This window comes from Struthio camelus, chromosome 3, assembly GCF_040807025.1.
Source record: "Struthio camelus isolate bStrCam1 chromosome 3, bStrCam1.hap1, whole genome shotgun sequence".
In the NCBI taxonomy this organism is placed as follows: Eukaryota; Metazoa; Chordata; class Aves; order Struthioniformes; family Struthionidae; genus Struthio; species Struthio camelus.
The window spans coordinates 102,075,561-102,088,335 of record NC_090944.1 but is presented as its reverse complement, the minus strand read 5'-3'; the positions used below and the strand labels follow the sequence as shown (position 1 = coordinate 102,088,335).

The following is a 12,775-nucleotide window of genomic DNA, read 5'->3' as shown; positions in this document are numbered from 1 at the left end:
GTTTCTGCCACTTCTCTGAATCTGGTATTACAAATAGGCACAGCAGTGGACTGGAGGACTGCTTACTTTGGAAATATATTAGGATAGTTTGCAATGCAAATATGATATTTGTTTGTATATGTTAACTCTACCTCCTGGAATATATGGTAGTTTCAAGGCAGAAGGTAGGAAAGTGTTTTCCCTGTCAATATTAAGATACAACGCTAAATGGCAGACAGAAGATAAAACAGAACTTCCATTGTAAACATTCAAAAATTTGTCAAAGCAGTGTAACGGACAGGAGGGCTAGCCTTAAAATGTCTGCATTTCATACACGTGCAGTCTACTTCCTGGGAATATATAGACCAAACGCCTCCTAGTCTGGAGGACTAGGGAAGTTTTCTATTTAAGTATCTTAAGGAAAACAAGAGTGGAAGAAACTGAGCAAAAAGTCATCTAAAACAACAGTACAGATATTTTAAATGGAGATGACAGAAACACAAAATGTGATCACTTTCGAATATGTTCAGACATTGAGGGTGGGGGTGAAGGAAGTGTTGAAGAAGATAAAATTACAGAGCACTTGTGTGCATAGCACTTCTGAGGATAGGAACAATTCCTTCTAACAGAACCAGGCTGGTAATTTGCACTGCCATTTCCAGTCCTTCAAATGCAGGATGTGTCTTGGAAGTAGACCATGTTAATATTCTGATTAAAAAAAAAACAAAAAACAAAAAAAGGAGAAACTCAATTCTCGGTAAACCATACAGTAACTAGAGACAAACAGAGTGGTCACACAAAAGTACTACCAACCAGAGCAGTAACTATGGGACGTTGGATCTCTGTACCATCAGATAGATGTGCTCATTTGAGGTTGCTAACTATACTGACTTATTTACTTAAACAAAACAAAACCCCTCTGAAAGCATAGTAGAGAAAGTATTTAAAATATTCCTTAAAAAAGGCAGAGCAAATAGAGCAAATAGCTCTGACACTCTCAGTGAGGGCTGGAACTTCCTCAACTGTTCTGCAGGCAGTATGTGCATCAAGGTAGACCCCGAGCAAATAAAGATCCTGGAAAGAAATTTCTGAATCTTGAAATGCTATGAGGCATTGTTGTCACCAGGTGGCATCTCAACAAAACAGAGGATAGAAGAGAATCAACTGAAGGAACTAGTTTCCCTTTTTGCAGGCTGCCAGCAATGTTCCCTCCCAAGAGGATTTAGGGGGGAAAAAAAACCCAACAAACCCCCAAATCTTAAGACAGTCCTAGATAGAAAGAACAGGTTCCAGCTGAGATCAAAAAATGCTCTAGAGAGAGAAAAAATAACGGATAGAATGAAATTGAACATTTAACCCAACATAAGGTTTAGAGAGGAGCTGCCGCAGTTCCCCCATTAAGTGTGATGGTGTCTAATATGAGTAATATGCTCATCAGTGAGAGATGTAGATGCTTCCGAAGCAGCAAAATCTGCAGAGAACATAATTACTGAAGTTTGGTAACGCAGTACAGGATTGAGAGTAACTGCCGTAAGACTTGCAGTATCATAGTAGAATAGATTAAATGAGTGTTGATCATTACTAAATATTGAGTGATTAAGGAGTCACCTTCACTCCTCAGGAACCTGCTTAAATCTATGGACAGTTCTGTGAAGACCTTTTCTCAGCCCACAGAAAAGTATTTGGTACCACGTTTGCAAGCATCAGGAGGTAGGAGAAACAGGATGGAAAAAAATACTGTATTGCCCTTATATAATTTAGTAATAATCCTTCCCCTGGAATAATACCTCCTAATGGAGCTTTTTAATCCATAAGTGTCAAAAGCAATCCACAAAGGAGGTAGATGTTATTATCCTTGATTTGCAGGGGAGGAAGAGGAAGGTTGCCAAGCAAGCTGGTGGTAGTCAGGAACTGAAACCCTATTAGCAAAGTCCTACATCAGCATACTGTAGGTCAGTCCCTGCAAAGAAATCATCCAAAAAGCAGACAACAAGAGTCATAGAGAACACTGAAAAGAGTAAGACTGTTTAGCTCAGAGAAGAGCTCAGAGGAAATGTGACAAGGTCACAAACATTCATCCCAAATCACTCAAGCCTGAGCATGCAGACACGCTCTCTTTCTCTCATATACCTGAGAGACTGTGCAGCTTCTCTGTTTGCATTAGATTTGTCATTTTGCAGAGTTAAGTTTGGTGTAATGGAACTGATGGCTCTGAGCTGGTCATCCACATTTTTAATAGATGACAGTATTCAAAGCCCAGCTAAGTCAGTTTATTATGCTTTTTACTTAGACTTGTCCTTACCAGACAGATCGTTGCAGGGCCCATACTTGTAAAATCTTATAAGAATGCATTTAAAAAACGGAAATCACAACTCACTAATTTGCAGCTTAAGGTATATAGAGAGCTTTAAATGGAAGAACTGAAGAAACAACAGCAAAAGGTGAAGGCTCAGTGTCACACAACAAACGTGACACTACACTTCAAGTGGCAAATGACCCGATTTCTAGGGCAAAAATTGGACTGAGCATCTAGATGTAGAGCAGTCATGAATGAAGTCAATTGCTGATTCAATTGCCTGTACATAAAGACATAAAGGTCTATCTGAAGAGGTTTGCTGTAAGACATTTTCAGATTAGAAAACTTCATTTAAAATAGTGAGAAAATCAAGATAATTTGCAAAGCTGTCATTAACTGTTCCAATTGTGAAGTGACCCTGCCCTATTTTTAATCTTCGCTACTAATTATATGTACACAATATCCTATCCAGGGCACGTTGCCAGTTTTGGCAGGAAGAAGAGTCATCATATTTTAGACTTGACAAAGCGTGAAGAGATTATTTGTTCAATAAATGCAATCATTTTGTGGATGAATGTTCCGTGAATAGCTTGTTTCCTTTCCCACCTTCCCAGATTTATCTGTCAAGTAAAGTCCAAAAATAACACCTGTTCTGTCACTTGTCGAATAACAGTTTACTGTCACCATTCTGAAACACGTGCCATTTAAAGGCATGGGTGGGTGACATGGTCCGTTCCAATTTTCTGATCGGATGGGCAATACTATCAGCATGCCTTTCTGGTATAAGCATTCACAAGAATTTAGGATTTGTTCTCTGACAAATATTCTATTATTCTATTCTATATTAAATGAATTAATTCATAATCAAACAAATATAAGAGAATATTTGCAGAGAGAAAAGATTGATTAAATTATGGAGAACACATTTTGGTATTTTCTCAGGTCTAGGTTTGACTTAGCTAGTACCTGTGGACAGCACTTTTAAATTGTACCTGATGATGTAACCTACAAAAGGATTTTTTTACAATACTGTATAATTTTTTTTTTCTCTGAAGGACATAAATGCAAACTCCTTTTTCTGTAAACTATGCCACTTAGGGTAAAGGACATAAAGGGTCAGATAATGCTAGCAATAGCACAGGTTCCCATCTGTCAAAGCAAGCTCTGAACACATGTGAAAGAGCAGGGAAAACAGACTGCTCTGAAGGGGGATGCTGATGCTGACCCAACAAAAGGAGATGTAGTTGTACCGATCACCTTCAGCTAACCTCTGTGATTGCCCTGTGAGGGGACTCTGCTATGCAACGGTCATTGCAGTTTTTTCCCCACTCTGTTGATTCTCTAGCCAAAGCATTGGTGAGAAGAATGGTGACATGATGACTCAGGTGCCAAGTCCCACGCACTATAGGGATTGCAAAAGTCATTTTCATTAGCAAAACGACTCTTGCACTTTGATACTGGTTTGCTTGTAATGTTAGCATGCGATACCTATTCCAGTGTGGTCTGTGAAATCAGATTTCCATAACATATTCTGAGAAGCCCTCTATCTGGGTCTGATGGCTAACGTATGTGTCCATCAGTGTGCTTTCGTTTATAGTCTCCATGGTATCTGTGACACGTGAGAACCTCCAGAAGAGAACACATAAAGATGCCCCAACTCAGCAAAAGGTTCTTCAGTGCTCACACCCTCTGTTGAGATGTGTGAGTGTGGGAAGACCTGGCCAAAGAAACTTAGTTTTGGGGGATTTTATCTTATGGAGGTGAAGAGATTCAGAGGAGTCCCATCTTCTAGGTAATGCTAGCATCCCTCATATGCATTCCTTCGGTGTAGAAAACATACATTAGAATTTGCAAAAAGCTGCATTAACATATTTAGATTCAAAAGAGAAGGGGACTTTTAGCAGTTACTGACATATAACAGCTGAAGCACTGAAGCTGTTCTCCATAGGCATCCAAACAACAGAAGTATGAAATATAAACATCTTTGGGACTCTGCCTAAGTAAATGTCCCCAGGCTCCTGCTAATGCAGACTGCCTTTCCAGACTCCTTAGAGAAACGCAAAAACCAGAAGGTAACACACTGATTGTCCTTTGCTCTCTGTTCCTGAAGAGCAAGACGCTCTCTGTGTAATGAAGAGCAAGACGCTCTCTGTGTAATGGAGTATTTTGCTTTGCGGCATCCCTGCTCCCCACCTATAGACTCAGTTATTGGTGTACATAAAAATAATAGCTATAAATGTTTATTGTTAGTGCTTGCAGAAGTGAGGCAGAAGAGCTTTAAGAAAAAAAGGTGTGTAAGCTCTTCTGATTTATATACTACTAGCAGATTTTTTTCTTAAAGTTCCCATTGCAAAAAGGTGTATCTACTTCCATTGTCTTTTAACCAGATACTTCAACCACTACTTCAACTAGAGTAGTGTCTCTACTGGTTATATGTAATCTGCAAGGAATGCAACTTGAGTTTTCAAGCTCTAGTTAAGTGTCAAGACTAGCAGTTATGAAAAGTTCATGTATAAGGTTTACAAAAGGATCTAGAGCATTCAAGGAGCAACAAACATTCAACCACATAGTGGCTGTATTAAGGACTAAGTGGTTGTATTAAGTGGTTGTATTAACCACATACAGCCACATAGCGGCTGTATTAAGTTATCATAGTAGGACTGCAGTTTTACAAAATACATGGCAGAAGAACTTGGTAACAGACAAACTTAGGTTTCAAAAAGTAAGCTCAGGTAGAGGTCAGACTGCTTGCAAAACCCCTTTGATATATAAAGTATAAATAACAATATAAATAAAGTGTAAAAATATTGATTTTTTTTACATAGTGCGTAAGAGCCGTGGAATTACATTTTCTACTTCCTTTAAAAAAAAGCGTTATCTGACCATTCTTAAGAGATGCCTGGGAGAACTGGGATACTGAATTGCAACATCTTAAGCTGGAAAAATGAAAAAAAGGAAAAGATTGAAACATTCCTGCCAAAACTTACTATTTCCTTGTTATGTGTGTTTCAGCTGATAAACCCTGAAAATCATTCTTTTATCAGGATTATGAGGCAATTTTTTAAAAATTTATCTGTCATTGATTGTTTTCACCATCTCTCAACAGCAATGCTAAGTAGTCACTTGAAAGATAGTATGGCAGCTTATAACAGAAACAAACCCAACTGAGAAGTTTCAAGCTTTTCCTGTGACAACATATAAATTAAAACATACTGCTTCTGAAGAGGACCACTGACATAGTCCTATTGCCTCCACATATAAAACACTAGAATCAATGACATTGTAAGATGGATAAGTTGAATCAACAATCTTTAAGCAGACCTAGAAAATTTCGGGGTCGATGCGTGGCATTTACAAAGGCCGAAGAAAATGTGCTTTTACTTTTCTTCTTTCTGCAATACCTACTGCTTAACAAAACCTGCCATGATGCAGCAGTCAGGAGGAATACTCCCTGCATACTTTTCTCACAGTCTTTGCAGCTGAATTTTGGATCTGATACAATTTTTCTCTCACCACTTTAAGACCTTACTTGTAGATACTTTCAGTTATCTAACAGTTCAACATTGTGGCTGCAGGTCCTTTAGTCAAAATTTCAAGCAAAGATGAAGATTTGGCTATAAAATGGAAAACTGGATAAAAGGTAATAAGAGCTTCTGAAAAGTAGCTCATGCCATACTATTATTTTTCGAAGAAACTGGTGCAGAAAAACTAAGCTACTTTTTAAAATAAGTATTTCATAAGCCATCATATTGGAAATTGTTTTTTTCACTTGGATAGGTAAAGAATAGAAAGAAATTGCAAAATGGGTGTGGAACTGAAAGGGAACAATATATGTCAGGCAGAGTGTTAATGAATTGTCTCCACGTCAGCCGTAAAACTGAGATCTTACTCATGATATGTTTAGCACAACCAGAAGAAGCCACAGTGAGTGTGAAATTCCTAGCGAAAGCTGACAAGAACCATCAAAATATAGGATTACTGAATAGCATATATAAATAATTAGGTCACCTCGAAGACTGCAGTAATAAGGGAATGAAGGAAACTTAACAGAACAGCGTACAAGCTCAGGCACATAGGTACTAAAAATGTATTTGCTACAAGAGGTAGGGTCACCATTTGGAAGCAGCAGAGGATAACACCTCTGTTAGTTGACTGAAGGAAGAAGTATGAACTACCAGTGTAATGCAAAGGCAATGCTAGGAGGTATCAGGAGAGCAAAGGCAGTGTTAATATTATCATTAATGGCAATGGCAAGACCTTGCTTGGATGCTGTATGCAATCCTGCTTATGCGTTCAAGAAACAGGAACTCATTTTAGAACGGATAGGACAAAAGGCTGATAGCATGATAGTATAGAACGGTAGTGGAAAGGATATTATGAGAGCAGACGAAAACAGCAAACTCATTTGCGTAACAGAGGAATACAAAGGTTGACCACAGGGTTTGACTGTTCCTCTACAAATACAAGGTGGCTGTGGGAGACTAATTGCAGCCAGCAAAATTATTTCAATTAAAAGAAGTGACAAAAAGGTATAAACTGGGCATGTACCACTTCAGCTTAGAATTTAGGAGAAGGCTTCAAACCACCAAAATCTGAAGTCAGGAACAGCCTGTCAGTTGGAAGCGTGGTAACAACAACAACAACAACAACAAAACTCCTAGCCAGCTACAATGGGAGCATGATAGCTTTGTGAAGGGGATTATATATCATCACAGACTGGGACAGGCCTGTTGACCCAAGAGGTTCTTTCTAGTCCTAAATGCAAGTGACTAATGCATTAGCTGACGGTGTGGCCAATTCCCAGATATTTGTGAAGGGTTGCACACACTCGAACAGATCTGGGGCAAACCAGAACATCTCTGCTTTATCTTACTTGCACTCTTTTAACTCAGTTTCCTAAAATAAATACATACATTTTTCTACTAGAAACTCAGTTTTTTATTCCAAATACAACTCCTTTTTTCCTAGATCTTACAGGTAAAGAGGAAACTCTTGTATGAATACATGAAAATCCTTAACATTTTACGTTGCAACTTTCACAGATCTTTCTCCAGCATTAGCTGAGGGCTAGTAGGCTATTTGCAATACGTGATAGGCTTAGAAAAGAAAAATATACTTAGCTCATTTATTTAAAAACAGAAACATTTTTGTTTATGTTGTTTGGAACAACAGTTTTAATAAAAGCAATCTTTTCTGCTATTTTCCTGTGAGGTTGTATGGTTATAAATTTTGATTTCTGAGGAAAACTATATTCTTTGAAATTTCATGCAGTTTGCTTACATCTTGCAGTTAGCCTGCTCTAAATAAACAATATTTAAACAAACAAAATGAAACTATTCTAGGATCAAAGTGAGTTCATAGTAGGTTCCATTTCCAAGCCCTTGTTACATTATTTATTACAGCTGTCTTGCAATGGACCTGAAGTAAACACCTGGTATCGTGACTGCTAACAGGGGATGATGTCCTAGGACTTAAATCCTCAGTAGAACCCATTTGAAGAAGTTTTCTTTCCATGTCCATAGAACATATTTAAAGCAAGAGCAGTACAAATAGTTTAAACATTTTAAAAACTACCGAAAGGTATTTCCTGTCTCTGCAGGAGATAGTTGTAGGATGCCAACTGACTGGCAGCAGTCAAAACTCTGGAAATCACAGAATATTAATTCCGTGCTAATGAGACATAGGAAGAAGGCACAACAGTATCATGCATTTCTGATAAGGAATTTTTTTCTCTTCCTACATTTTAAATTCTATGAAAATTAGTTAAAAGTTTATAGACTTATCTTATTTATTTCTTCTCAATATTTTTGCATTTTTGCTTTTTAACAAAAGAAAGCTGTACCTTTGATCTGTAATAGCTGAAGAAAAGGTCTGCATTTTATAACATCTTGTTTCTTTATGGATGAAAATCAAAGGAATCACTTTGAACTTCATACCAAACTCTACTAGGAGCTTCATTTCATAAGCCAGGCAGAGATACGGTACATACCTAAAGCCAGTAGGTAGAAACCTATAATAGTCTCTCCTTGTTCTGTCACAGGAGCCTCTTTGTTCAGAAAACTGATGTTGTTGTTCCTCCACGGTGCCTGCGGAGAAAACTGGAGAGACATTTTCAGCAAAGCTTATGACCCAGAACTTGCCCTTTTCCCCTCGTATGTCCCAAATTCCCCAGTGAAATAAGATGGTTTCCAGCCTTTCCTTCAGTTTTTCCACTCTGTATTCTAGGAAGCTGTTCAGGGAGACTGATAATCTAAGGAAGGAAATCTCAAGGGACAAGAGCTTTGCAGCCTTCTGACCAGTTCTTATTCACTAATCCTATCTATTAATACAGCCTGTGAATCTGTGACCAGCCCAAGGCAGCAGATTTCCTCACATCCTTATTACTGCTACGTGTAGAAGCCTTTAATGATGAAGAATGTGTATCTGACAACACGATGACCTTTCTTTAAAATAGATTGATACCACATAACATGCAGGTTTACAGACACACTGACACACATAGTGTATATAGGTATATTGCAAAAATACCAGTACTCTTGCCTTCACTGAAGACCTTTATAGTTTTAGTTCAAACAAAGTTGGAGGAATAATTTATTTACAGGATGTGCTTTGCTACATTCTAAAATCTAAATTGATTTTCTTTTAAAAATAAAAAAACAAAAAAAAGGTGGGGAGTCACTGCCTGAAAAAGTGACTTTAATATAGGAGAGGAAAATGGCTATGAAGTTACTTTACAAGCAGAACAGTTCATAATTAGAAGGAAAAAAAAAGAAAAAAAAACACTTTCAATATGTACTGGAAATAATGTTAAGTACTGTGGATCTTGTTTTCACATTGCTAAGTACCTGCCAATCTTGTACATTCCAAGTACAGCTGGATTTTTCCACACTGTTGAAAAATGAGATTTTGTCTTGTTGAAGAGACATGTTATATGTGATTTAACTGAGTTAATCTGGAGTATTTTTAGTCTTTACTGAAGTACAATCTATCAATGGTTATATTTTGCATTCGGCCCCTCTTACCAATCAGGTTATGATCATAATTCAAATCCAAGTCTGAATTAATACTTCTGAAGCAGCAAAATATTCCTTCCATTTTTTCACCATGGCATAAGATTGATATCTACCTTGAGACTGCTCAAATTCTTGCTGTGATTTATAGTTCCCCCTAAGTGCATGGTGTACACTTTTTTCCCTGTCTCTCTCTCCCTCCTTACTAAAGTAGGCGTTTCTCACAGCTGCAGAACAAAACTCTAGTGGAGCTGCCGCAGAGGTGTAAACACTAGTAAAGATATTACTAATTTCAAACTGGGGTAAACAGAGGAGCAAGGGACACGGCTTTCCCCAGTGTGACGTTCTGGACTTGCAGGAAATGCAGCAGTGCGTAGGAGTCCTCCTGGCCTTATACGCTCACCTAAACCTTCCTTCATTCCCTGACTGAAGGAAAGCTTTGGACTCATGGACCTTGGCTTCAAAAGATTCAACTCCAGTGCTGAGAGGGAGAGCTGAGGGAGACTCTGGGTGCTGGGGAAAGGGGAGCCTAGATTCGGCACAGACAGTTCACTGCAGTTTCTGCCCAGCTGTGGGTACAGTCCTGTCCAGTCCTGACTCCCTCGCTCCTTTGCTGCCTAAGCCCACAAGATCTCTCAGGCCTGTTAAGCTAAATAACACATAAATACTCAAAGTTAGATTCTGGACAGACATTAAGCATCTTCATGGTGAGCAACACATTTTTATTCCCATAGCAGCTGTGTCGAAATTCCCCCTGCCCCTCTTGGTGCCCCGACTGGCTTATCTCCCACACCCAGAGGCATGGTCTTGTCTCTTCGCACTCCAGCCCTAGGCAGCAAATGAATGAGCCCCCAGTGTTGGGACCTGGCTGAGGGAAGCAAAGCATCTTACTGGGAAACTTCCAAGTCCATGAGCTGTTCTCTCTCCTGCTGCAGATTAACTCTTTCCCCCAAGCTTTTCCTTTGCTTATGATAGCCATCACCTTGAGAGGGACAAATAAAGGAAAAGTGACAAGTATAAAAGGGGAGAGCAACATTTTACAGCAAGAAGGGAGAAATAGCCACGTTATGGTTAAAGACAGGAAATCTCCCACGTACATGCTAATGATGAGGACAGAGACCCCTATACTCGCTTCATTAAATTCCTTTGCAGGGGTGCTAGGCTTGACTTTTCTCCAGCCATCCTCTGCTCTTGTACCAGGAGCAGTAACTAAAGTTATGTGCTTTTTCTCCAAGCTAAAGCCTGCCTCATGGATCTTGCATTTTAAGCAGCTGAGTTGCTTGATTCTTCCAAGCGGTAACCTCAGACCAGCTCCTGCTGACTTTTTGTGGAGTCCTCTTCCCAAGTCTATCTCGAAAGAGCTAGAGTACAGCTCCAGCAAACCTCTTAAAACATGTTGCTTTGCATAACTGTACCCAGAGGCCACACAAATGGCAACGTACCGAGAGGCCACACAAATTATACAAGTTATATCTGCTCCAAATTACAAATTACACCTGCTCCACAGATGCACACATGTAAGCCCCACATGCCCCTCCAGGCAAGAATTCATATCTGTGACCCTACAGTTTTATCTCAGGGTAGGAGCAATCATTATGAGACCTGTCCCTTTTGGCTATGCATTTCTAAAAACTACACATGTCTACGTGTCCAGGATCACAGGATCATAGAAAAATTCACATTGGAGATCTCAGGTTATAAGCTAAATGCATCAAGATTTCTTATTTGCACTTGAATCATTCCTCCTGAGAACCTGCCTAAAAATTCAACTTCTGTAGGGCTGCAATGCTGCCAGAAAACCGGTCTATCATCTCTTTTGGATTTTTTTTTAAACTGTAATTCCCAATAGATACTTATTAATAACTTTTAGCTCTGATCCTGGTCATGTTGAGGCTCAGCTAGCCAACTCGAGTTTTCTCTTCTTGTTAGGCAGCTAGAAGTTGGTGTTTTGAAACTAGATACTGATTTCCACCTAGCAGAAATTCACACTCATAGCAAATAAGAGGACTGCCCATCTCTTTCAAGTTACATCACAGGTAATGCTGAGATGATAGAACATGCTTGCTAACCAGTTCCCTTTAAGCACAATCAATTTTTTTCATGCCATTTAGCGCAGCTTTGCAAGTCTGTATTTGGCATCTGTTGTCACACAAATGTCAGGCCCTGTGCCTTTGACTAAACAGGGACAGTGGCAACCGGTGGAGGATAATTTTCATACAAGCTGTTCCAGAAAACTGTATGATTTACTTACTTGAGACCTCTTCAGGCATAGTCGCTTTAAGCGGTAATATAGTAACACTGATGGCCATTTCCATTTTGTTACAATAAAGGACAGATTGTATTATTTGCCTTCATATCCTAAACTTGAATCTTGAATTTTCCTAGCTCCAAGTTTCTTTTGGTTTTATATAAATACCACTGGTTCCATGAACACTTCAATTCAACTTTCTGCAAAACTCTGCTGAGGTCTGAAATGCAGTTTAGGGTATCAGAAACTTTAGGAAGACTTTCGTTTCAATGAGACAGTCTTTTGCCAAGCTTTGTACCCTGTAATTATAATGAGATAATAAAAATAAATCTTTTAATAACAAAGAGGAAAAAAATGGATGAACTGTTCTCCATAGTCAAGCATCCCTTTTGATGCCTTTTTTTTTCTCTCCAATCTTCACATACTGCACTGAAAGACCAATACTGCGGTCTGTTCTCAGTTTCCTCTTTACTCCCTCCAGTGGCATCTTTCAGTAAATGACAGTCTTTAACAAACTCCTGTGGTTTATCTCATGTGTCCACAGTTCTCTGTGCTTCTGAATGAGGCAAAGGCTCCCTCTGCAGATTATAGCCACCTTGTTCTCATGTTTCTTAGTACTTTAGTTGTGACCAATTTACTGGCCTCATGGAGATTATCCCTAAGTGCCTCCATTATCTTTACAAAGTGCTTTGAGGAGATTAGAGCAGTATATCCTGTAGGCAATTCTATAAAAAGGAGGAGGAAACTGAAAGGCAGTGGTAGTACAGAGAAATCAGTGTATATTCAACACAGCTATGACTGTGTGGGAAGGCACATGAAATAAAATGGATTTGGACATAAACAGAGCCTAAACTGGCCCTTTGCTAAATATGTAGGAGCTACAGACTAGCTCCGCAGAAAGGACATAAATGAAGCAAGCAGGCATTGTGAGACTTGTGCAGCAGCTTCTGCTATGTGGTCCCTCTTGTTGCATCCAAAGCTCTTATACATGCAGCTGAACCCTGCAGGATTTCTCTCCTCTGTGACCCTGCCTGCCAGATACAGCAGTGCAGCTACGACCCATCTAACATCAGCTCAGGTAAGAGAGGCTGTGGCAGTATCCAGAGACCTGCATGTATGTTTTCTCTCAGCAGACGACTTTACCCACCGCTCCTCCAATTCGCCTCAAGAGTAGGCATGCACTCATCGCACAGGCAGTCATCTCTAGCCGACTTGGAGACCTGGAAGTAAGAGAAATGAGTT

General features: G+C 39.3%; 1 protein-coding gene across 1 annotated transcript in view; it reads right to left on the bottom strand.

Moving 5' to 3' along the window:
• The window catches only part of LOC104151671 (visual pigment-like receptor peropsin), a 36,727-nt gene extending 28,232 nt beyond the window's left edge, over positions 1–8,495 (bottom strand). The window contains exon 1 of the mRNA XM_009686644.2: positions 8,265–8,495. Within this exon, the coding sequence (XP_009684939.1) occupies positions 8,265–8,385 (121 nt within the window). The 5' untranslated portion in view covers positions 8,386–8,495. The remainder of the gene's footprint in view (positions 1–8,264) is intronic.
• Positions 8,496–12,775: the final 4,280 nt, after the last annotated feature.